Here is a 21,933-nt window from a genome sequence, read left to right as displayed (position 1 = left end):
AAGTTAACTTTAGTTTTATATTGTTCAACATAAAGGAGAAAAGAAGTCAAGTCAAAAAAAAGAAAGGATAAATCCAAAAAAGATCATGAAGAGTCATCACATAAAAAATCCAGATCATCTTCTGTAGAAGAGACGTCTCAGAAAAAAGCAAAAGGTAAAAGGGAATTCAAATATAATACCTACTCACATTTTTAAACATGAAATGTAATCTGCTATATGTATCAAATGTAGAATTTAATTGGTGAATGTATTTAGATTTCTGTTTTATAGTAGTTGAAAGGAAACTGGTTGGGGAATTTAGATAGGAATTTATAGTAATTTACAGGAGTTTCAAAAACAAGTATGGTTTTAATTCATTTTGGGCAGACAGTAATAATGTTGCAAATAGCATTCTCCTTCCTGACTTTGTCTCTTAGACACCTGTTACCTTGGGCAAGTCCCTGAGCTTTTTGAGTTTTACTTTCCTCATGTAAGTAGGGACGATGTGAATAATGGGCTTCTGTGCTGTTTGAGCTTATTGTGGAGAATCAAATAAGAATGTGAGAGGCACTTTGAACATTGTGAAACAGTACATAATCTGTAAGTCAGTATAAAATTATAACACTGTGATTTCAATTACCTTGGCCTGTATGATTTTCTTACTAGCTTATGAGCTTCTTGAAATCATAGAGCTTGATATATATGTGTCCTCAGAACCTAGCATGGTGCTGTTCACATACACTTAGTAAATAATTGTTAAATTCAAATCCATCAATCACTTACTTCTTCCTCAGTAGTCCTTAGGCTCTCTAAGCCTTAATTTCTTCATGTGTAAAATTGTCATGATGGTAGTACCTAGATTATAGGATTATTCAGAAGTTCAAATGAGATAATGCATATAAGCTGTTAGCACAGTGCTTGGTGCATAGTTAGCTATTATGAAGGTTACTGCTAGTTTATTTTTCAGTCTATAATAGAGTAAATTGGCTATAACTTAGAGTGAATTGAACTTAAATTACGTGGTTAATGGAAGATTACATTAGATTCAGCCAAATGTTAACATAATACTTGGACAGGAGAGGGCTCCCTTGCTCCAGCTATGAAGATTATTAATAGGTTTCCTTCTTACATGTATTTTTTTTCTTGTGAATCATAACATATTCAAGCGTATAGTACCACCAACTTACAGAGTTGGTGAGATTGATAGATGGTGAGAAGAAAATACAGTTCTGGGGTTTATTGAGAAATGGTATTTGAAGCAGAATTCCTTTTTGTGTCTATCTCAGTCATTTCCAAACTCTAAAATAAATGTCAATAAATGTGAAAATCCTGTTTGTGTTTAAAAAATTGTTTTAAAAATATTTAATGTATCATACTTGAGAGTTTTGTTAAATTCATTATTATAGTATATAATATTGTATTCACATCATAGTATGATACCATGTTAATCACTATGTATTCCAAATTAAAGAAGAACTAATCCCTACCTTGTAAAAACTTGTTTAGTACATTCAAAGCAGACAGTCAGATAGCTGGATACTCAGGATCAGGTATGGGGTTGGAACGCTCGGATTACACAAAGATATGCGTGTGATCTTCCTTACAGATGTTTTTCCTGTAGTGTTCCGTGTTTTAGTAGATGACATCTCTGTCAGCCTAAAAACTAGTATCATATTTGGAACTTATCCTTGATGCCTTCTTTCTTCTCATTATTTATGTTTAATTTGTTACCAGATCCTGTCAGTTTTACCCCAACAGTGTATATTTCTCAAGTTCTCTCTACTCTAGTTCAAACCACCATGTTTTCTCATCTAGACCACTGCTGTATTATCCTCACTAGCTCTGCCACTATCTTGCCATCCCTCCTGCCCTCCCCTTAATCCATTCTCCATAAAGCAGTGATTTCCTATTTTTCTTAGGATATAATCAAAACCTGCATAAAACCCAGAGGCTTTATATGATCCAGCATACAAAACTTGTGGTTCTCACCATGCTTCACCTCACTTTCATACTCCACTTTCACAGCCTTTCAGTTTCTAGACAATGCCAAACTTCTTTCCATTTAGAGGCTACACAGATGCTGCTTCCTCTCTTTCTAACCCTTCCCCCCACCACCAGATGCCATCCTAACTCATCCTCCGGGTCTAAGCTTAAATGTCACTTCCTTAGGGATCCTTTCCTGATTCCATCCCTGACCATGAATTTAAATTAATACTTCTAATTATAATACCATCAACATTATAGACCTGGAACTTTTCTCATTACATATATGACAGTTATATAAAAGCCCCAGGAAGGCAAGGGTTCTGTCTGCTGTGTTCATTGCTGTATCCCAGCACCCCACTAGCACATGTAAGGTGTAAGAAAGAAAGAATGAGAAAATGAAAGACTTTGAAGATTGTTTCGGGACAACTTCAGGGACAGAGAACCAAGGCAGAGTAGAATTGAGAGATGTGTTTCGTATTTAGTCTTTATTCAGAGCCCCTGATGGCATAAAATATAGTTACTTTTTTTCAACTTCTGTGGCATAGAGCAGAAAATGACAGCATTTTAGCAAACTTAGGAAAACCATGTGGAACTCTGTAATATCTTTGTATCTGGGATCATCTGGAATTAGCTTGATTTTTATGTGATACTTTATAGCCAGACCACCTTAATTTGGCCCAAAATTGCATAATAATAAATGCTTAATATCTCAGCCTCATTTTGAACTGTTGACAAAACTTCTTCAAAACAATCTACTTTCTTGGTTTTCTTCCTGTCTTTCTGGCCTTTCCTCCACCTCTTGATTATAGGTCCTCCTCAGTCATACCCTTAGGTGTTGGGGTTGCCTAGGGCTCTTACATGATTTCTCTTCTTTCTCTATGTTCTCCCTTTGTGGTCCCATTGATTCCCGTAGTGTCAGATTACTATCATACAAAATGTTAAGTAAGTGGATAGATGGATGGATAATTGGATAGCTACATGGATAGAGAAAAAAATCTAAAAGAGATCCATAGCTTGACTTTGAGGACCAGTCTGCTTTGGCAGGTCTGAGCAGAACACAGTACTTAGGTAGAATGTCTTGGCAGAAAGTTGAAGATACTACCCCTCCCCCACTACCAGTCAATCCCCAAGCTCACTTTCTTGGGAAGGCCTTTCCTGGCACCCTTCACCCCACTCCTCCAAGCAAGGTTAGGTCCCTATTAAACATTTCAGTAGCACCATGCACTTCTCCTTTGGACATACATATCACCCTTGGAACAATGTGTTTTCTGTTAAGGAAGGGGCCATGTAACTTATTTAATTCTTTATCCAATTTCTAAGCACAGTGCTTTCTCCATATACTAGGTGTTCAATAAATGTTAGGTGAGTGAGTGAATCGGTGAAACAGTTCTCAACATTGAAGGGAACATCAGAGATCCCAGCTCTGGGATCATGAGCAAAAAGATAGTCTGTGGTTTCTTTTCAAAGTATGGTCCTTTGGTATTGTCATCTCTTGGGAGCATGTTAGAAATGCACAGTCTCAGACCCTTCCTGATCTCCTGAATTACAAGTACACTTTAAGTTCCGGGATGATTCATAGGCACCATAAGTTTGAGATGTACTCTCTATATATCAGGTACTTGTTCTGCTTTCACTCTGACACCTTCAGGGAAGAACGTAGTACTGCCCAAAATATTCTTTTACATTTCAGTTAGTTGTAATTGTTAGCAGATTTCTCCTTAACTAATTTAGCCCAAACCTACAATTTCTTACCTTTGGTTCCAGTTATGTCCTTAGGCCTCCAAAGTAAGCTAACCTCTTTTTGTACCTATAGACATTTGGAACCTGGTACTGTGTTCCTCATAGGACAGAGAAGAATCATTTCATTTGTCACCAGCTTAGCTATGTTTTTATTTGCTTTCTGATAAGTAGGAAATAGGAGTGAAGGAACAATAACCTAAAAAAGAAAAGAAAAGAAACAATAACCTAAAGTGGTTGCCACAGTCCAGGCCTTGGCTTCCTGTGGAGTCTTTACCCTGTGGTTGTGCCACCCTCTTCATTGGGCCTGAAAGGGGCTATTTATGCATCAGCTTTGGTTTACGGGATCTTTGATCCAAGGAGGTTTAGAGGGCTTGTTGCTCTCCATCTGTTATCTGTCATTTTCTGATTTATCAGGCTTCAGAATCATTTCCCCTCTGGTCTTACTGCAAAAGATTCTATAGAGTTATGATTTTTAAAAATTGTGCTAGTACATTTTTAGTACTTTTTGCTTTCTGTTTCCCTCACTGGATGACTATTATAGAAATGAAAATGTTTGTTTTATGTAGTAATATTTTGTGTGAATTTTAGTTACTAAGAATTCTCATCTGTATATGAAAAAGTATTGTGAAAAATGAGTATTTGTAAACTGCTTTCAAATGTTGAACATCTCTATTGATAAAATATGATTATGTTGCAGCTAATCTGTGGGGTTTGTTTTTTTTTTTTTTTTGCAACATGAATTCATGGTTTTTGGTTTGTTTTTTTTTAAGGTGTTTATTATTTGTTTAAGCTTTGTGCTGTATATTTCAGGCATAAAATACCTCTACCTAAAAGACTCTAACATTTTAATTAGAGAGATAAGTCTGAGAAACATGAAAGATTAGAAGACAGGAAAGTGCTTTTCTGTAAGAGTTTAAAGTAAACCAGGCTCTTGGGAAGAATTCTGGTCACAGGTATAACTGTTACACTGTTGCAGAATGATTTTTAACAAAGCAATGTTGTTTTCTTTTCAGGGCATTCATCCTCAAAGAAATCAGAAAATTCTGTGAACAGTAAGTATTTAGCATTTCTTTATTTAACACAAATATATAGATTAAAGTTATTTGCAGTTTGGGTTTCCCATCAGTTGTGACTTGCTCATATGTATATTATTTTTTGGTTTTGTACTATGTGAGAAAAATCATAGAAAAAGTGCTAGAAGTGTATGATTTTTCCCCCAGTTTTAAACATTTTAAAGTTTCTTATTTTAAAATGGAAGAGCATAAAATTTTTTTCAGTAAATATAATGGATACACACTTTGATTTCACATCATGGAATATGAAGGAAGAAAAACAGATGAGGTTGGAATGGAAAAAGAATTGGGAAAGTAGATTAAGACTTAAGAAATGTCACTTACAGGGGCACCTGGGTGGCTCAGTCAGTTAAGCGTTCCACTTTGGCTCAGGTCATGATCTCATGGTTCGTGGGTTCAAGCCCTGCGTCAGGCTCTGTGCTGACAGCTCAGAACCTGGAGCCTGCTTCGGGTTCTGTGTCTCCCTCTCTCTCTGCCCCTTTCTCTCTCACGCTCTCTCTCTCTCTCTCTCTCAAAAATAAATAAACATTAAAAAAAAAATGTCACTTATATTGTACGAGACTGAATTATCTCTGTTGTCTTGTGGTTTTGACTGATCAAGTGAAATGTGTGGTTTGTGTATGGAAAGTAGAATTTGGCAGCTGGTTACTACTGATTCGTTTTTTAATAAGTACAGTGGTTTTCACCAAATTGTATCAAACCAGATTGGATTTCTTTGAATATTTGCCACAAATTTTATTGTTCTTTCCCCACAACATTCCAAAAAACATTCAAATGACTTACAGATATACATACAATAAAATAAGATTTTTAAAAGTGAAATCAGAATAATGGAAAAATAAGATAGAATAGCAAAATAAAGCTAGACAAACGTTTACCAAAAAGCCCTGCATAATTGCAAAGGTAGATCACACATTTGTCACTCTTCTTCCATACAACCAAACCACATAAGGAAGCCACCAGTAGAATGATTAATTGTACCCATATAATCACACACAGTGTGTTCATCTTTTTCTAGGCTGAGTTCTGAGAGTGAGTCGACTCTCCTGTAGATTCATAAAAGGGGCGTCCATCTGTGATGTAACAAACAGTAGCCTTGCATCTCAGTAGTAATACAGTGTCAGATTTCTTCAAAGACATTGCAGTAGGGTTAGTGTAGTTCAATAGCATATCTAATTCATTTAGGCCTATTTTATAGAAATTCAGAAATTTGAGACTTGTAGGTTTAGAAATTTATAAACTTAAGAGTTAAGTTTTTTCTGATTTAAAGTAATATATATTACTGTGACAAAATCAGTAAAAGTAATTACTCCAAATCCCGCCTTTCAAATAGAAATATTACTAGTATTTTAATTCTTTTTTTTTTAAGTTTATTGTTTATTTTTGAGAGAGAGAGAGTGAGCAGCAGAGGGGCAGAGAGGGAGAGAGAGAATTCCAGGTGGGGCTCCACGCTCTCAATGCAGAACCTGACACGGGGCTCGAACTCACAAACTGTGAGATGATGACCTGAGCAGAAATCAAGAGTCAGATGCTTAACTGGCTGAGCCACCCAGGCACCCCTTAATATAATTCTGAAGGAGAATTTTTAAGTGGTCAGTAATCAGAAATTTTGCACTGGGAAAAATAGAGGAGTTTTAAGATATTTACTGTTTAAAGATTTAATGGAGAGGGAAGTGTCAGTGGAGGCATTCCTCTAGTTTAGGAATACAACATACATCTTATAAATTATTTTGCTGATACCTGTTTTGTTTTCAGCATATTTGAAGTGTCCTAAAGCACTGATATTTGTTTCTCCCCACATAAATCCTGATTGATGTGTAGCCCCTTTTCCTAAATTAGGTAAAGTATAGTAACAGTTTCTAGAACGTAGCCAGGCTTGATACTGAAAGACTTCTGCTATCTGGGGCGGAAGTAGTGTGTATGTATCTATATCTATATATCTATATATCTATATATCTATATCTATATATAGACATATACATGTATATGTCTATATAGAGAGATATATAGATATATGGGACATATATATATATCTCTATATATAGATATATATAGATTTATACATACACACACACACACTATCTTTCATTTTCACTTGGATGATGTTTAGTTACTTTTACTGCTATTTAATATATGGATTATTAAAACCAAATCCATGAAGAAAAACCCAATTTCTGTGGGGAAAAAGAATTTTAACTTGCATTTGTTGATTATTTATTCTGTCAGCCACAATGGCAAGTGGTTTAGTTGTGTTACCTCATTTAATCTTAATGGGCATATAATAGCCCATTTTGCAGACAGAAGAACCAAGACCCAGAGATTTTACATAAATTGCCTAAGATCTAGTTGTTGTTTAATAGCAGATCTGGGATTAAACCCAGATTTATAACTCTACAAAGTCTACGCCCTTTTACCTGTATCATCAATAACTATTCATCAGTGAATCAAATGTAAGTCCACTTTTTATACCCCAATTTTGGCCGATACATTCCACAAATCTATATTAAATAATTTGATCTGTGTCTCAGTTCTATCTGTAAAATGGATATAAAGAAACTTAACTTTGTTTTTTTATTATCAGAGCCAAATGAGACAATATACATGTAAAGCATGTGTCCCACACAAAGTTAACTTCTTGATAACCTATAGCTATTATTGTTGTTCAGGAAAAGAAAGAAAACCAGACATTAAACAGATTCTGTGTTTTGTTCTCTAGAATTGATCAAATCAAAAGTTAAGTCTATAAAAGTTTGACCTATCCATTATGTTATCGTAAGTGGAGACTTGGCACTTCTTCAGTAAGCCCAAGTTATTTAGTTATCATAATATCTAGAAGAACCAAGATGACAGATCTGTTTTCATTATTCAGACATATAGGGAAAATTGTATGCAGTTTGTACCACATTCTAAAAGGAACATTGAAAACCAAGAGATTTTCGCATTGAGAGAACTTGAAATTGTCATAGGAAGAAGGTTGAAGGAACTATACATGTTTAGTTTGGAGAAAAGTGAAGGGTTGGGAGAGAAGGGATAAGGAGTTAGACATGGAAACTGTAGATGTTTGTAAAACTGCTTTTGTGTAGACTTATTTTTGGTGAGTATTTGGCAGAACTAGAGTCTATGGATAAAAATTGCCCAGAGACAGATTTTTCCCTTAATTTAAGGAAAAACTTCTCAATTAGAAATATCTGAAGAAAGCAATGGGGGAATGGGCTGCTTCAGGAAGTAGTGAGGTGTTTAAGCATAGATTGGACAGCCACTTGTTTGGGGAGATACTGCAGTAAGAGATTGGATCATTGGATAACACCTAGATTAAAGACCCCTAAGATCCCATACAGAGAGTCAGTGATTTATATTTTGATCCTCACTTGCTAATAACGGCTGCGTAGATTTGACACTGATACAAGAGTACCATTTTGGGGGCGCCTGGGTGGCTCAGTCGGTTAAGCATCTGACTTCAGCTCAGGTCACGATCTCACGGTCTGTGAGTTTGAGCCCCACGTCGGGCTCTGGGCTGATGGCTCAGAGCCTGGAGCCTGCTTCCAATTCTGTGTCTCCCTCTCTCTCTGCCCCTCCCCCGTTCATGCTCTGTCTCTCTCTGTCTCAAAAATAAAATAAACGTTAAAAAAAAAAAAATTAAAAAAAAAAAAAAAGAGTACCATTTTGTATTGCCTGTTCTCTTGTTATTTCCTTAGCAGTGCCCCTCCCACCTCGGGCAGGCTGTATCAATTACCATAGGAATGGTTTCTAGTTACTGCCACTCTCAGGGAACTAGAATATTATAGATTCACAGGGTTGCACTTAAAGGTCATATAGTCCAGTCTTCTGGATTTGATTCTCTAATAATATTTGGTCACTTTTTTAGCTTGTGATCTTTCAAAGAAAGTTATTTTATAATACTCTAAACTGATTTGCTCTTTTAGCAAAAAACTGGATTGTCTGGTATCATAAAACTGGTATAGGAAAGCTGGCCTATGGGAAGTACTCTTGACAGGGAAATTAGCTGCGCATTTTCAAAGTCCTTGTAGGTTTTTGTTCTCTGACAACATTAACAGGGTAACACTGTAGTGTTAACTGTTAGGCCTGACTGGTTTTTCTGTGCTTTCTTTATCTCATGTTAGTGAGTTTTCATAAAAATAAAAAATAAGAGTAGAAGACTTTTACTCTCTTTTCTCTCATATTTGGTTTGGGACACTGGCAGTTTCAGTGCTGGTTGTAATTGAGTGGGAATCTTGTTCCCAAGGCTTTATAATTTTGTCATCTTTTATTGTCTTTGTATGTAGATCATTAAAAGTACAACCCCTTCCCCCCCCCTTTTTTTTTTACATTTTTGTCAGAATTTGTGCCAGAATAGATTTCATTTAGAACCAAAGTTCAGATATACATATTGATTCATGGATCAAAGTCCAGCAGGTAAAAGGCTAAAACCACTGTGGCAGATCAATGCTGTTTTATTTTTGTGTGTGTTTAACTAAGGGACATTCTGTATTGACAGGCCAAATTTGTGTCAGTCCATTTTAAGACCAACTTACTGGAGAGGAACTATTTGCTATTAAAATTACTTTACGACATATACTTTTATTGTATTTTTCAGTATTTGATAATTTTTAGTTCACCAATATAGGGGGATTTACAAGAAACAGGTCTATTTTGTTATATTTTAAAAATAGAGTATGGGGTGCCTGGGTGGCTCAGTCGGTCGAGCGGCCGACTTCGGCTCAGGTTACGATCTCACAGTCGTGAGTTCGAGCCCCGCGTCGGGCTCTGTGCTGACCGCTCAGAGCCTGGAGCCTGTTTCAGATTCTGTGTCTCCCTCTCTCTGACCCTCCCCCGTTCATGCTCTGTCTCTCCCCGTCTCAAAAATAAATAAACGTTAAAAAAAAAATTAAAGAAAAAATAAAGTATATTCATTGTTTTGATTGATTTTTAAGGCAATACACTGTTTAAAATATAAAATATTTGGGGAGCACCTGGGTGGCTCAGTTGGTTAAGCGTCCGACTCCAGCTCGGGTCTTGATCTCACAGCTCGTGGGTTCAAGCCCTGCGTCGGGCTCTGTGCTGACAGCTCGGAGCCTGGAGCCTGCTTCCGATTCTGTGTCTCCCTCTCTCTCTGCCCCTGCCCTGTTCATGCTCTGACATTCTGTCTCCCTCAAAAATAAATAAACATTTAAAAAAAATTTTTTTTAAATATAAAATATTTGGAAATGCTTGAAGTAGAAAGTATCCCAGGCCCACAGGTAATGTAATGACTGTTAAGTTTGGTTGGACCTTACAAACTTACAGTATATGTAACTACAAATTGGATTATACCATACATGCTTTCTGTAACTTTTAAGAAACTTGATATAGCACAGATGTTTTTCCATGGTCATACATATAGATATGCTAAGGTTTTTTTTTTAAAGTTGTATAGTATTAATTTAACCAATCCTTAATCCCTAACTGGTGAGGATATAGGTTGTTTTCTTTTGTTGTTGTTATAATATAATGAACATCTTTGTACATGTATCTCAGGTGCTTATTTATTCTAAGTAAATAGCTAAATTCTTAAAAGCAGCATTGCTGGTCAAAGTGTATGTACATTTTAAACTGATCTATATTGCTAGATTTTCCTCAAGAAAAAGGTTTATAGAAATTTTACTCCAGCAATGTATTAGTATGCTTGTTTCTTTGAAACAGCTTCTTCTAATTAATTTAATCAGCATTAATTTTTAAAAGTGTCTGACAATATTTTTTCATAATTTAACTAACTTGTCCTACACACTAGTTCAATTCTTCAGGTCATGATCCTAATGTAAATAAACGCTACAAAATTCTTAACCTGTGTGTCCTTTGTATGCTGATAGAAAGAAGAAACTAAAGTGAAGACAATTATATTTCAAGAGATCATTCCTTTGTAAGAGTTAATATTGGAATCACTACTTTAACTCAGTGTAACTTAGGGAAATTTCCCTTGAGACTTTCCTTGGTCTTTTTGCTGAGACTCTGGTATATCTCAGCTTATTTATTTATTTTTAAAAAGAATGTTATTGGTCTGGAAGAGTGAATTACATATTCAGAGCCACAAATGTTGAAGCTAAATTGCAGTTAACTCTGAAGTTAATTAATTGCATTGGTGGGTAGTTCAAAACATGTTTTAAATATAACACATTTTAAAAATCTCTTTTAAATCAACAGGAAATTCTGATGAAGATGAAGGTACTTCAGAATCTGAACTTTGGAAGGGCCCCCTACCAGAGACAGATGAAAAATCACAGTGAGTCCTGATATTAACAGATAATGCATACCCTTTACATCAGTTAGGAAGCTGCAGCCACAGCCGTTCTTGGTAACAATTAATGAAAAAGCTCAGCATCATGAATGTCTGTTTAATTCCAAGGACTCTCTAGTCTGGTAAGATCAGAGTTTAATTCTAGTCATTGCTTATGGCCATAGACAGCTAACTCATCCAGCTTCCTCTCTGTCAGTAAATTTTTCTTCAGCTCACCTTGACAGATGGCCCTCTGGTCTTTGCTTAGAATCCATCAGAGAAGGGCTGTTTACTAGTTCCAGAGCAGCCTATTCATGATATCCTGATTATCATAAACCTGTACAGGGGAGCTCCTTGAAGATACGGATGGGTAAATTTCCAACAGCCACCTTAGCGCCCAAAGACAGATAATTCAGTGTGTACGTTGTTATCTGCTTTGGGTTGGAAGAGCTATCTGGGTATGGGCTGGGATGTTTTCAGCTCTTGTCATATACTGGGAAGTTCAGCACTAGAGCTTTCTCTCCTAAAAGAGGGTAAAATAATACCTACTGCATAGAATTTATTATGAAGATTTAATGAAATAAAGAATGTAAAGCACTTTGTGCCATACCTACAAATCTAAGTGCTCAATAAATTTTAATCCCATTTTGTTAGTCTTTAGGCATGTTGGTTCATAATGGAAAAACAATGAACCAATCATTATTCACTAATTTAAGCTGATTACAAAACATCTTGCCAATTATGATATGTTCCCAGTGTAATAGAATTCAAGTGTATTGGAAAGAGTTTTTGTTAAATAAGATTACTTTTATTCTGTGACCTTAACTTTTTTTTCCAGCCAAATAAACAATTCCTACATGTAAAAGTTATTGCTATAAATAAAATATTGCTATCCTAGTCAAACTATTGACTAAACTTTCAACCATGTAACTTCTCTTTGAAGAGCTTTATAGCTGAAAGTGATTAGACTAGGTCTTAGGATCAGCTCACCTTTTTAGGCAATGAAGATACTTGAGTAAATCCTAAGAAGGCTTTCATAATCCAGAACTCTTTGTGACCTCATAAATACTTGACGTTGATCAAGTACTCAACATCTAAGTCTAACAGAGATTCAGCTAATTTCCCATATTTAAGTTTTGACTACAATTTGTAAATTTTTACTGCATTTTGCTGTCATGCTGGGGAAAAAGGGACAACTGCAATGGGGAGTGCCAAATTGCAGATAATTCTTAAATCAACTTTAGCTGATTCTGTTTTTTTTTTTTTTTATTAATTTGAACATGGTGTAATAGCTTTTTGCATTCACAAGTATTTAAAATCAAATGATGAAGGCCCATTGTGAATCCCTGATCTAGAAGAATTTTTCTGAAGAGACTGGTAGACTGGTGACTTTCCAGTTTGATTGCCTGTCTCAGAAAGAAAAAAGCAGATGTATATACATTTAATTCTCATAGCACCTCTGTGAGGAAATATAATATCCTCTATTGCACAGATAAGGAGACTGAGCCCAGAGAAGTTAAGTAACCTGCTGTTACTAGCTAGTAAGTGACCGAACTGGAACTTAAATACCATCTGACTTGAAAACCTGTACATTTTCCTTCATCACAATGGTTCCAAACATTAATTTTGTACTTGACAGTTTTCATAGTATTTTAACAATTTAATATCTCCTTTCAGACTTCAATTCTTTGTGTTAGACATGATTTTTACAGCTACAAATATATATTGACTATTCTCAGAGCAATAAAAACCTATAGCCTAAGCAGATTTTTCCCATTCCTAGGAGCAAGACGTGTATTTTGCTGAAAATAGTTTTCTTTTTCATTCATTTCTTGATCAGACTATGATTTGAAATGAGAATGAACAGAGAAACTATAAAGTCAACCAAAAAAAGTAAAGAGAAGCAATAACATTTTATAAAGTATGCACTTTAAAGTAAAATCTTAGGTAATAAATACATTTAGGGGGAGGTGGCAACATATGAAACACTTTATATTTAATCAGTCTGGGTATAATTATGATTATTCAAAAAGTTAAGAATTATTTGATGGCTGAATCATGAAATACATTGATATATAGAAGAATCAGCAAATTACATTGAGTGAAAATATTTTATTTTCATTAATCTCCTATTACGTGTCACCTAGTAATTTCTTTTCTGTTGGTTTTAATCAATATGTATACTTTTTCTTTTAAATAGAGAAGAGGAATTTGATGACTATTTTCAAGATTTATTTCTGTGAGATGGAAGAGAGAAGCCTACGTTCCTTAATGTGAAAGTGCACTTTGAAACTCTCCACAACAATGTCATCTACAGGTTGCAGCTTGAGTGGTTTATCTTTGGAAATAAAAATCCAACTACTGTCAGGATGTCAGCTGCTTTGAAAGTTTTTCAGTTCCATTGGAGACATGTTTCCCTTTCCCTTCTGTGTCTTTTCAATTGCTTATATACAGCCGCTCCGCCCACAGCTCCTCAAGGGTGAAGCTAGTACACTGTACAGAGAGTCTGTTGTTCCTGTAATTTGTAGTTTTTGTTGTTTTACTCATTCATATTTATCTTCCCTTGCCTCAGTTAGTTAAAATTATTAGAGTTATTGGTATCTCACAAAAAATTATAAAATAGAGTAAGTATGTCTCTCCAGCTTCTATTTATTTACTTTCCTTTCATCCACTGGCACCCTCTTTTTAAGCACCTGCTTTCCCATCACCACCTGTTTCTAGCTGCCTTTTTTTTTTTTTTTTTTTTTGCTTACCTTTCTCTTGCTTTCTTCTCCCCTATACTACTTAAGGGAGTTTGTTATAATCAAAGTTGACTTCCCAGTGTGTGAGCAGTTTATTATAAAGTAAGTTAATACTATTGGGGGAGGGGGGCAAATGAGGTCCCAGAAGTCAAACCAGTAGATTAGGTTAAAAGTTGACTCTTCAACAGAGCAGTTCTCCAGTAAGATAATTGAGCTGAGTAATAGTAGGTGCTAGAACTTGTCCCAGATATAGTCATGCAAATATGGGTGTACTTCCATGCCAAGATATATTATAAAATGTAAATCTTAATTTGAGGATCATACCCCTCACAGTCACTGGATGTGCTTTAGGAGATCTAAGCACTCCTAGAATCTGTGTAAACTTCTGTGATTGTGTGTATTTTGGGGGGAAAAGGGTCTATAGTTTTCATCAAATTTTCACATGGATGTGTTGATATTTTTAAAAAAAGGTTTTAACCCATTTTTATAGAGCAAGAGCCAAAAGATAGAGGAGAAGATGCATGATTTGGTGAAGAGAGAGGACCTGTAGAAAGTGATCTAATAGCATGTCGATTATTTTGTTGAAGATACACTTTTTTTTTTTTAAGTTTATTTATTTAGAGAGAGAGAGTGTGAACTGGGGAGGGATAGGGAGAGAGGAAGAACAGGAATCCCAAGCAGGCTCTGCGCAATCAGCACAGCCTGACATGGGGCTTGGGGCTCAATCCCACGAACCTTGAGATCATGACCTGAGCGAGATCAAGAGTCAGATGCTTAATTAGAGCCACCCAGGTGCCCTGAAGATATACTATTTTAAATGACATTTAAACATGGAATGATTGGTATTCAATTGCAGAATAAGTAGTTTAGTATCTTTTTTTTTTTTTTAACATTTTTGAGAGGGCTTGGGGGGGGGGGGGGGCACAGAATCTGAAGCAGGCTCCAGGCTCTGAGCTGTCAGCACAGAGCCCAACATGGGGCTCGAACCCACGAACCATGAGATCATGACCTGAGCCAAAGTTGGACGCTGACCAGTCTGAGCAGCCCAGGCGTCCCTAGTGCCTTATTTTTATATGGTTATCATCAGAGATTTTCCTTTTATTAAACAGTTCTTATTCATTGTATTTGTCAGACTTCTATACGTGAGGCATTATGCTGGATATTGCTACAAAGGAACTATCTATGAAATAATTATGCAGTCATTTCTAAACTATCAAAAAACGGTAAATCAGTATTGGTTTATTAATATTGAACATTGTTTTCATACCCCCTCTTAAAGAAACTGTGTTTTTTTAATATCTCACTACTTATAGTGAATAAAAAGGAACCTTGATTCCTGAGGAAAAAGTGTTGAAATGTTCAGCAGCAAACTGAAATTAGGAAATATGTAGCTAAAACATTTTTATGATAAAAATATATTCATAGTTTGGCGATCATCAGAAAATAAAATTCCTGTAAAATTAAATGATGACTAGAAAAACTAAAGACTTTTTAAAAACAGATCCACATATTTGGTATTGCAGGTGTGGTTTATGGACATGAGGTTCATTTATAAATTCAGATCATTATATATAATCACAATACTTAATCTGTTCATACATAATGGAAGTCATATCTTTAAGGTGTCTTTGAAAAGGCCTCAAGATGATGAGTTTAAAGATTAATTCTCCAGCAGACCTGTCTCACATTTGGCTACAGTGCAGTCAGTTTTCAGTGGACCACTGGTTTGGGATATGAAGTTATGTTTTCTTCTACCAGCTCTTAAGCAAAGTTCCTATTTTTGCAGACCTTCAATGGTGGCACATCTTTGCTCCTCAGTTTGCTTTCTAGTGAATAAGGAGGGGAAGTTGTTTGAGCTGATATTTTGTTGTCAAAAATTACATAAAGGAAGAGTTTCTTAGGCAGTTTCTAAAATAATCATAAAAGTGGAGTTTCAAAATTATTGTAAGTAATGGAAATCAGGTATACATGTATTACCTACTCAAGGTGATGAGTTTAATCTCATCACTCATCACTCATTTGGGTGTATATATTCAATGAGTTTTTTATCCTCTAAATATATTTTTTTAACTTTTGGGCACTCCTCATTTATACCTGTTTGTTACGACATTTATTCAAAATATTATTCATTCATATTTACTGAGCACCTACCTTGTACCAGGCACTACTCTAGGTACCAGGATAGACTTAGGAACAAAACAAAAATCTTTTCCTCTCACAGACCTCACATTTTAGTGTGAGAGTAGCAATCCTAGGATTCTAAATCTTAAAATTTTTTAAATTGTCCTTAGTTTCTCTTGAGAAACCAATATTTAGAATGCCTAGTACATAGCTATAGTAATCATTTTTTAAAAATAATCTCTGTTGAAGATTGTCACAGACTGTTATAACTGTCTCTGTTACAGATTGCCAAAAGTGGGTGTGATGTTCACCTTTCCATTGTCAAGGATAAAAAGTGGAAGTAGATGATAAGCATTTCAGATAGAATAACATTTGATGTCCTTTTATTTTCTAAATAGTATTTACAGGCATTATAAATTCTATACTGTATTTACTCTTACCTTAAGACACGTTGATGAGAGATTTTTAGTTTAGGAAGGAATTTGAGGTATGAATTACAATTAATGTTATGGGCTGAATTATGTCCCCTCCCCCCCCTTCCCCAATTCATGTTGAAATTCAAAACCCCAGTACCTCAGAATGTGATTATATTTGGAGACAGGGCATTTAAAGAGGTAATTAAGGTAAATGGAGATCGTATGAATGGGCCCTAATCCAATACGACTGTGTCCTTATAAAAAGGAGATTAGGACGTAGGCACGCAAGATGGAAGACTTTGTGAGGATACAGGGAGAAGATGACCATCTACAAGCCAAGTGGGGAGAGGCCTCACAAGAAACCAATCCTGCCAACACCTTGGTTTTGGACTTGGAGCCTCCAGAACTGTGAGAAATTTCTGTTTGAGCCACTCAGTCTGGTATTTTGTTACGGTAGCCCTAGCAAATGAATACTATTAATAAGAACCTTTAAAAAAAGAGTTGGTGACTGGTTTCAGGATTGTATATTTTTAATTTAAAGCAAATTGGCACCAAAAATGCACTTGTTTTCGTCTTGTATTTTCCACTTCTGTTGAACTTTATTTTACCCTCGGGGTTTCATGCTAGCAATAGGTTTTCTTTTGGTGGTCACAAGGGTAGTTTATCTGAAGATCTTTTACTCTCTTAGTTCGTGGTTTGCTGAATGAAATTCGCTGAAGTTCTTTTGCATGTTTTCTGTTTTTCTTTAGAAGTAGAAACAATATTTGAAATTTAGACCAGTTGGATTATATTACAACATTAGACATGTTTTGGACTTTTTGTCATCACTGCCACCTCCTGAATCTTCTGTGGCTAGCAAAAAGAAAAACAGTAGTATTGGAAATCAGTGGACCCAGAGTATTTTTCTTCTAACCTTCTCATGACCAACTTAATAGCCTAATTAATAGTTTTAACTTTCAACAAGTACCAGTGGTTTGATCATTTAAAAACTTGAGATCACGTTCAGGGTTGGTCCTTTTGAAAAAGAGAATCTAATAAATGATTAACCAATTAACATCTGGTTCTCAAGGAAACCACTGATCTGCACAATCTGGGAGTCTAAGTTGTTACTTTGTGCCAGGTACTAATGTTGCCTGAGAGTACAAAATTATGTTCTTGGGTCACAGAAACTTCTCAGGGTAGCAGGAAAAAAAATTCAAAAGGAATTTTTATGCAAATAAAGTATAATAGATCCATATCCAATATACTGAATACTAAAAGAAAATGTCGGGAGACACTTAACCTGATATCCTGTTCGTCGTAAAATTGAGATAAGGATTAAATTTACTTGTACTAGGAAATACCTTTGCTTTTCACTTAGATAGTAAAATTTACCACTTCTGTTATCTTTTTGAAGTGCAAATCAAATCTTATTGTTTTCCCATTTAATCCTTTTAATGATTCCCCCTTGCTCCTGTAGAGGACAAATCCTCAAGCAAGGCCTTTAAGGCCACACTTTCCTGCAGAACTGTCTTACCAGTTCCCCAGACTCCAGTTATACCCGTTTTAAGTTCTACAATTGCATCAGGCTTATTTCCACCTCAAGGCCTCTGTTCGTCACTTCCTCCCCAACCCCACCTCCTTTCTTTGCTTAGCCAAAGCCTGCTGTCTTCAGAATTTACCTTAAGCATCGTTCTTCTGGAAAGACTTCCCCTGTGGTAGTTATAGATAGATAATCAATTGTTCACTTATTGGTTTAATGTCTAGCTCCCCTACCAGGTGGTAAGCTCTGTGAGATAAGGACCCCAACTTTTCCCAGGCCCTGCCTAACACGGGGCCTTATACAGAGCAGATCCCCAATAAATACATTGCTGAATGGATATCCAGAAGTCATAAACTCCTACTTTTATTGTGTTGAAGGACCTCCTTAACCTTTTAAGCAAAATATTTTCTCCCTCTATGAATTTTTAAAAATACCACTAAACACAGTAGAATCATCTAAAAGGTATGTTGTATCTTTTGTTTTACAAGGCTCTTCCAGACACAGATGATTTCTTTGCTAAACAGAATTTCTTACAAAATCTTTTGAGTGCTGTCAAGACAGAATACAAAATCATGATGTTAGCATTCCAATTTCAAGATGACATTTGAGTCATGTGATAAACTCAGTTGATCCCAAGCATCTTAACAGTGGTTTCCTGAAGATAATGTTAAACCGAACAGAGTGACTTTAGGAGTAGAAACTTCATTGGGAAAAACAGCACAATATGGGAACATTCGAGGCATAGTCTCAAGTCACCCCATTCAGCTGTCCAGCTTTACTTCCATGTAGGGCTTCCTTAAGTCTGGAAGGGAGGCTGGAGATAAATCTTCTCATTACATACACAAGAATTTTGAGCTCAGAGAGGTGAAGCAAATTGCCCAAAGCCTTATAGCTAATGCATAACGTTAGGACTAAAGTTGTTTTTCTCACCTAACCCTGATCCCACTGGTTCCATGACTCTTGTATTTCTAAAAACTCAGTATTCTGTGGATGTACCCAGGAGCCACCTACTAGAGTAGATAAAGAAGCCTAGCCCCAATCCCTACTTCAACTGGACCAGTCAATTCCTCCTGGAATTATTCATAAGATCTTGTTTGGGGGGAGGAAAAATCTCTCAAAAGCACTAATCAATTTATTATAATTACTGGGAAAGCAAGTCTCCTGTTTGCATTTACTTTTTATGGTTTTGTCAGTTGAAATTAAGCTCAGCCTGACTTCTGGCTACTTTACAACGAGCAAAAACAGATACCATCTAGGGGTGCCTGGGTGGCTCAGTTGGTTGAGAGTCCGACTTCAGCTCAGGTCATGATCTCACAGTTTGTGGGTTCGAGCCCTGCGTCGGGCTCTGTGCTAACAAACAGCTCAGAGCCTGAAGCCTGCTTGGATTCTGTGTCTCCCTCTCTCTGCCCCTCCCCTGCTTGCACTCTGTCTCTCTCTCTCTCTCTCTCAAAACAAACATTAAAAAAAAAAAACAACAGATTCCATCTAACCTTTTGCAGCCATGTTTCCTTCTTCCTGCTTTTTTGTCTCCTCTTCAATTACCTTCATCTTTGCATCGTATTCATCAGCTAGGGATTTCCATTCTACTCTGTTGTTCTGAAGACCAGTCAGCATTGGTGTGATTTCTTTGTGAAACCGTGAGAACTCCTAGCAAGAATTTTAGGTCAGAAACATAGTCATAGTTGATTTTCAGTACTTTTCATATGCAGAAAAGGAACTGTAAGGAATTATTACAGTGCTCAGAGCTGCTAGATTGGGCCTAACTCAGGGCCTTGGGAACAGGAAAGACAGGTGCTGTTTTCTAAGTACGTCTGGGTCTGTTCAGTGTGCTCACTTCTAAATTCTCTTAGTTTTTATTCCACTCCTGAATGAGAGATTAGGATAATTCCTCAAGCTACTTTGGAGAAACAAGGACACCCCTAATGGCTTTCCATGTGGGAGACTCAATTTTGGTAACAGTTTGAAAGAAAAACCCTAGTCCAGCTGATTATACATTTTACTCAATTCGTTTACTTACCTTGTATACAAAAGTACAAACAAAATCAATAAATCCAACTTGAAGTTTGGGTAGTTCGTCTTTTTTGTTTCTGTCCATCATAGGCTAGAAAGAGAAGTACATTCTTTAAGGATAGTTTTCTAAGACTCAGGGAACAAAAGAGACTGATTTGTATCAATAATTTGTAATAAGTAGTGTGTTTCTATGTCAAAGTCTTTACAATAGGCTGTTGCTGCAGCACAGTCCTCTCCAGATCTCCTTGTTCCCAAAATTCATTTGCAACCAGAAGTGCCACCTGCAAGGAAGAGTAAGACTCGGTTCATGAAAGTGACTTATTAGTAGAGAATTTGCATTTTATCAGTGTGAGTGACATTTCAGGATAGCGTTTATATTAATGCTCGAGGTGTTGTCACACCATATGCTCTTTGGTATTAAAAAGATGTCATCTACAGATTATATTGAAATGGCAAAGAGGAATTCCTCTTCGTGTGTCAGTGTTCTAGGCCCATTCTTGGAGTACCTGTCTCCTATTTGCTATTGCCACCACTTCTCAACAATAGAAAGGGGAGATGGGAGAATGTTTAATTCCATTATATTTTGCTTCAAGCTCTAAAGCTTCCCACACCCTCCTTTTGTCCTGCTTCTCTCTTAGCATCTAGCATGTGTGTGCACATACACGCACACACGCGCACACAGATTAGAACACAGCTTTACTTGACTATAGTGTGAGGACATTTAAGGGAAATTTTATATAGCTTTAAAAAACCCAGTATCTACCAAGTTCGATGATTATCCACTAGCTGCCTTACATTGACATGAACCCAGCTTGCCAGGAAGAATAAGATGTGACCACCTTCTTTAAGATGCTCACAGTCTAGTAGAAACAGTTCTGTGAACTATGTGGGGAAGTGCTGTGGATCAAGAAGGGAGTAAAGAGGAAGGGAAGACGATCTGCTGAGAGAAAATTGAACATGCAGAGCTTAGAGTGTGAGGCAGTGAAGGGGAGAGAATGACAGGAAATAATGTGGTGACCGTGAGTTAAGGACAGGTGGTGACAGGCCATGTAAGCTTTGCTAGAAAGTTTGATTCTCTAGACCAGTGATGCTTATTCCTGGAGGGGTAGGGTTCCTCCAGAATGCACTAGTGGCCCAGGCAGGTGGGGGCCAAGAGAGATTTAAGCGAAAGTAACTTTGTTTTTTCTTTTATATAAAGAGCTCTTTGTACAACTTTTGGCGGGAGGTGGGGGTGGGGGGTGGACTGAAAGCTTGAAAATCTCTGGCAAGGGGGAATTTAGAAGGCTTTGAAGCATGGGAGTGGCTGAGCAGAACTCTGTAAATAATCCCAGCAGCCACTCAGAGGAAGGCTGGGCGTTTCAGGATGAGGAAGGATCACTCAGGAGGATCCCTGCCACCACAGAGCTGATGGAAGAGGGTGGAAGTCTGACCTGAGGCTGTGGCAAGGGTGACAGGCAGGAATGGGGGAGATGAACTTCAAGCAAGGCCCCAGGTTTCTGGCCGGGGTGACTGTGCAGATAAAGAATAAAGGAGAAAGAGCAGGCACGTCAGGATGGAGGAGCACCAGTGTATGGTTCGGGATTTGATGGTTCCAATGATTCTGTCTTTACTAATACAACCCACATTTATAATTGGACCCAGTGAATTCTGGCCTTTCTTCTGCTTAGGGTTTTCCCTAGACGTCACTGAGGGAAAAAGAAGCTTCTTTCATCCAGTTAGTAAGAAATAAGTAGTAAACTAGTGGCTCCTGACTCCCACTCCCCAAGGTTGGCAAAGAACTTCCAGGGAGGGCACCCTTAAACATGGACTTATTACAGATGGTGCCTTGTGATAATTGACAGCACAGTGAAGAAGAGGTTGTGGGAGCAAACCACCCCTGCTAGGGGAAACCACTGATGATTCATCTTTGCCCTGTGCTGATTGATTCTACTAAAAACTCAGACATTCCCTGAATAATTTTATATAGTTCTTGCAGCTTGTTCAGTGATATGGAATTCTTTGCAGAAAGTAGTTCTTTCTAAGGTCCCTTCTCTTTGCCTTGTTCTGGGCAAAGAGACCAAATGACCTATCGTGTTATTGACATCTGTGAGCTCTT

General features: G+C 36.8%; 2 protein-coding genes across 8 annotated transcripts in view; one reads left to right on the top strand and one right to left on the bottom strand.

The window, feature by feature from the left end:
• LOC102956269 (protein FRA10AC1) overlaps window positions 1–13,398 on the top strand; it is a 37,062-nt gene extending 23,664 nt beyond the window's left edge. For both annotated transcript variants that reach the window (XM_007080104.3, XM_007080103.3), the window contains exons 12-15: window positions 36–154; window positions 4,719–4,757; window positions 10,956–11,034; window positions 13,229–13,398. In XM_007080104.3, coding sequence (XP_007080166.1) covers window positions 36–154; window positions 4,719–4,757; window positions 10,956–11,034; window positions 13,229–13,271 — 280 coding nt within the window. In that variant the 3' untranslated portion in view covers window positions 13,272–13,398. The remainder of the gene's footprint in view (window positions 1–35; window positions 155–4,718; window positions 4,758–10,955; window positions 11,035–13,228) is intronic.
• Window positions 13,399–16,827: 3,429 nt separating this feature from the next.
• Window positions 16,828–21,933, bottom strand: part of PDE6C (phosphodiesterase 6C) — a 45,269-nt gene continuing 40,163 nt past the window's right edge. For all 6 annotated transcript variants that reach the window (XM_042960768.1, XM_042960763.1, XM_042960767.1 and 3 more), the window contains 4 exons: window positions 20,045–20,119; window positions 19,846–19,929; window positions 19,319–19,475; window positions 16,828–17,158 (listed from right to left, as the gene is read on the bottom strand). In XM_042960768.1, coding sequence (XP_042816702.1) covers window positions 17,097–17,158; window positions 19,319–19,475; window positions 19,846–19,929; window positions 20,045–20,119 — 378 coding nt within the window. In that variant the 3' untranslated portion in view covers window positions 16,828–17,096. The remainder of the gene's footprint in view (window positions 17,159–19,318; window positions 19,476–19,845; window positions 19,930–20,044; window positions 20,120–21,933) is intronic.

This window comes from Panthera tigris, chromosome D2 (assembly GCF_018350195.1).
Source record: "Panthera tigris isolate Pti1 chromosome D2, P.tigris_Pti1_mat1.1, whole genome shotgun sequence".
NCBI lineage: Eukaryota > Metazoa > Chordata > Mammalia > Carnivora > Felidae > Panthera > Panthera tigris.
The sequence above is the reverse complement of the archived record's forward strand: the minus strand, read 5'-3'. Positions and strand labels throughout refer to the sequence as shown.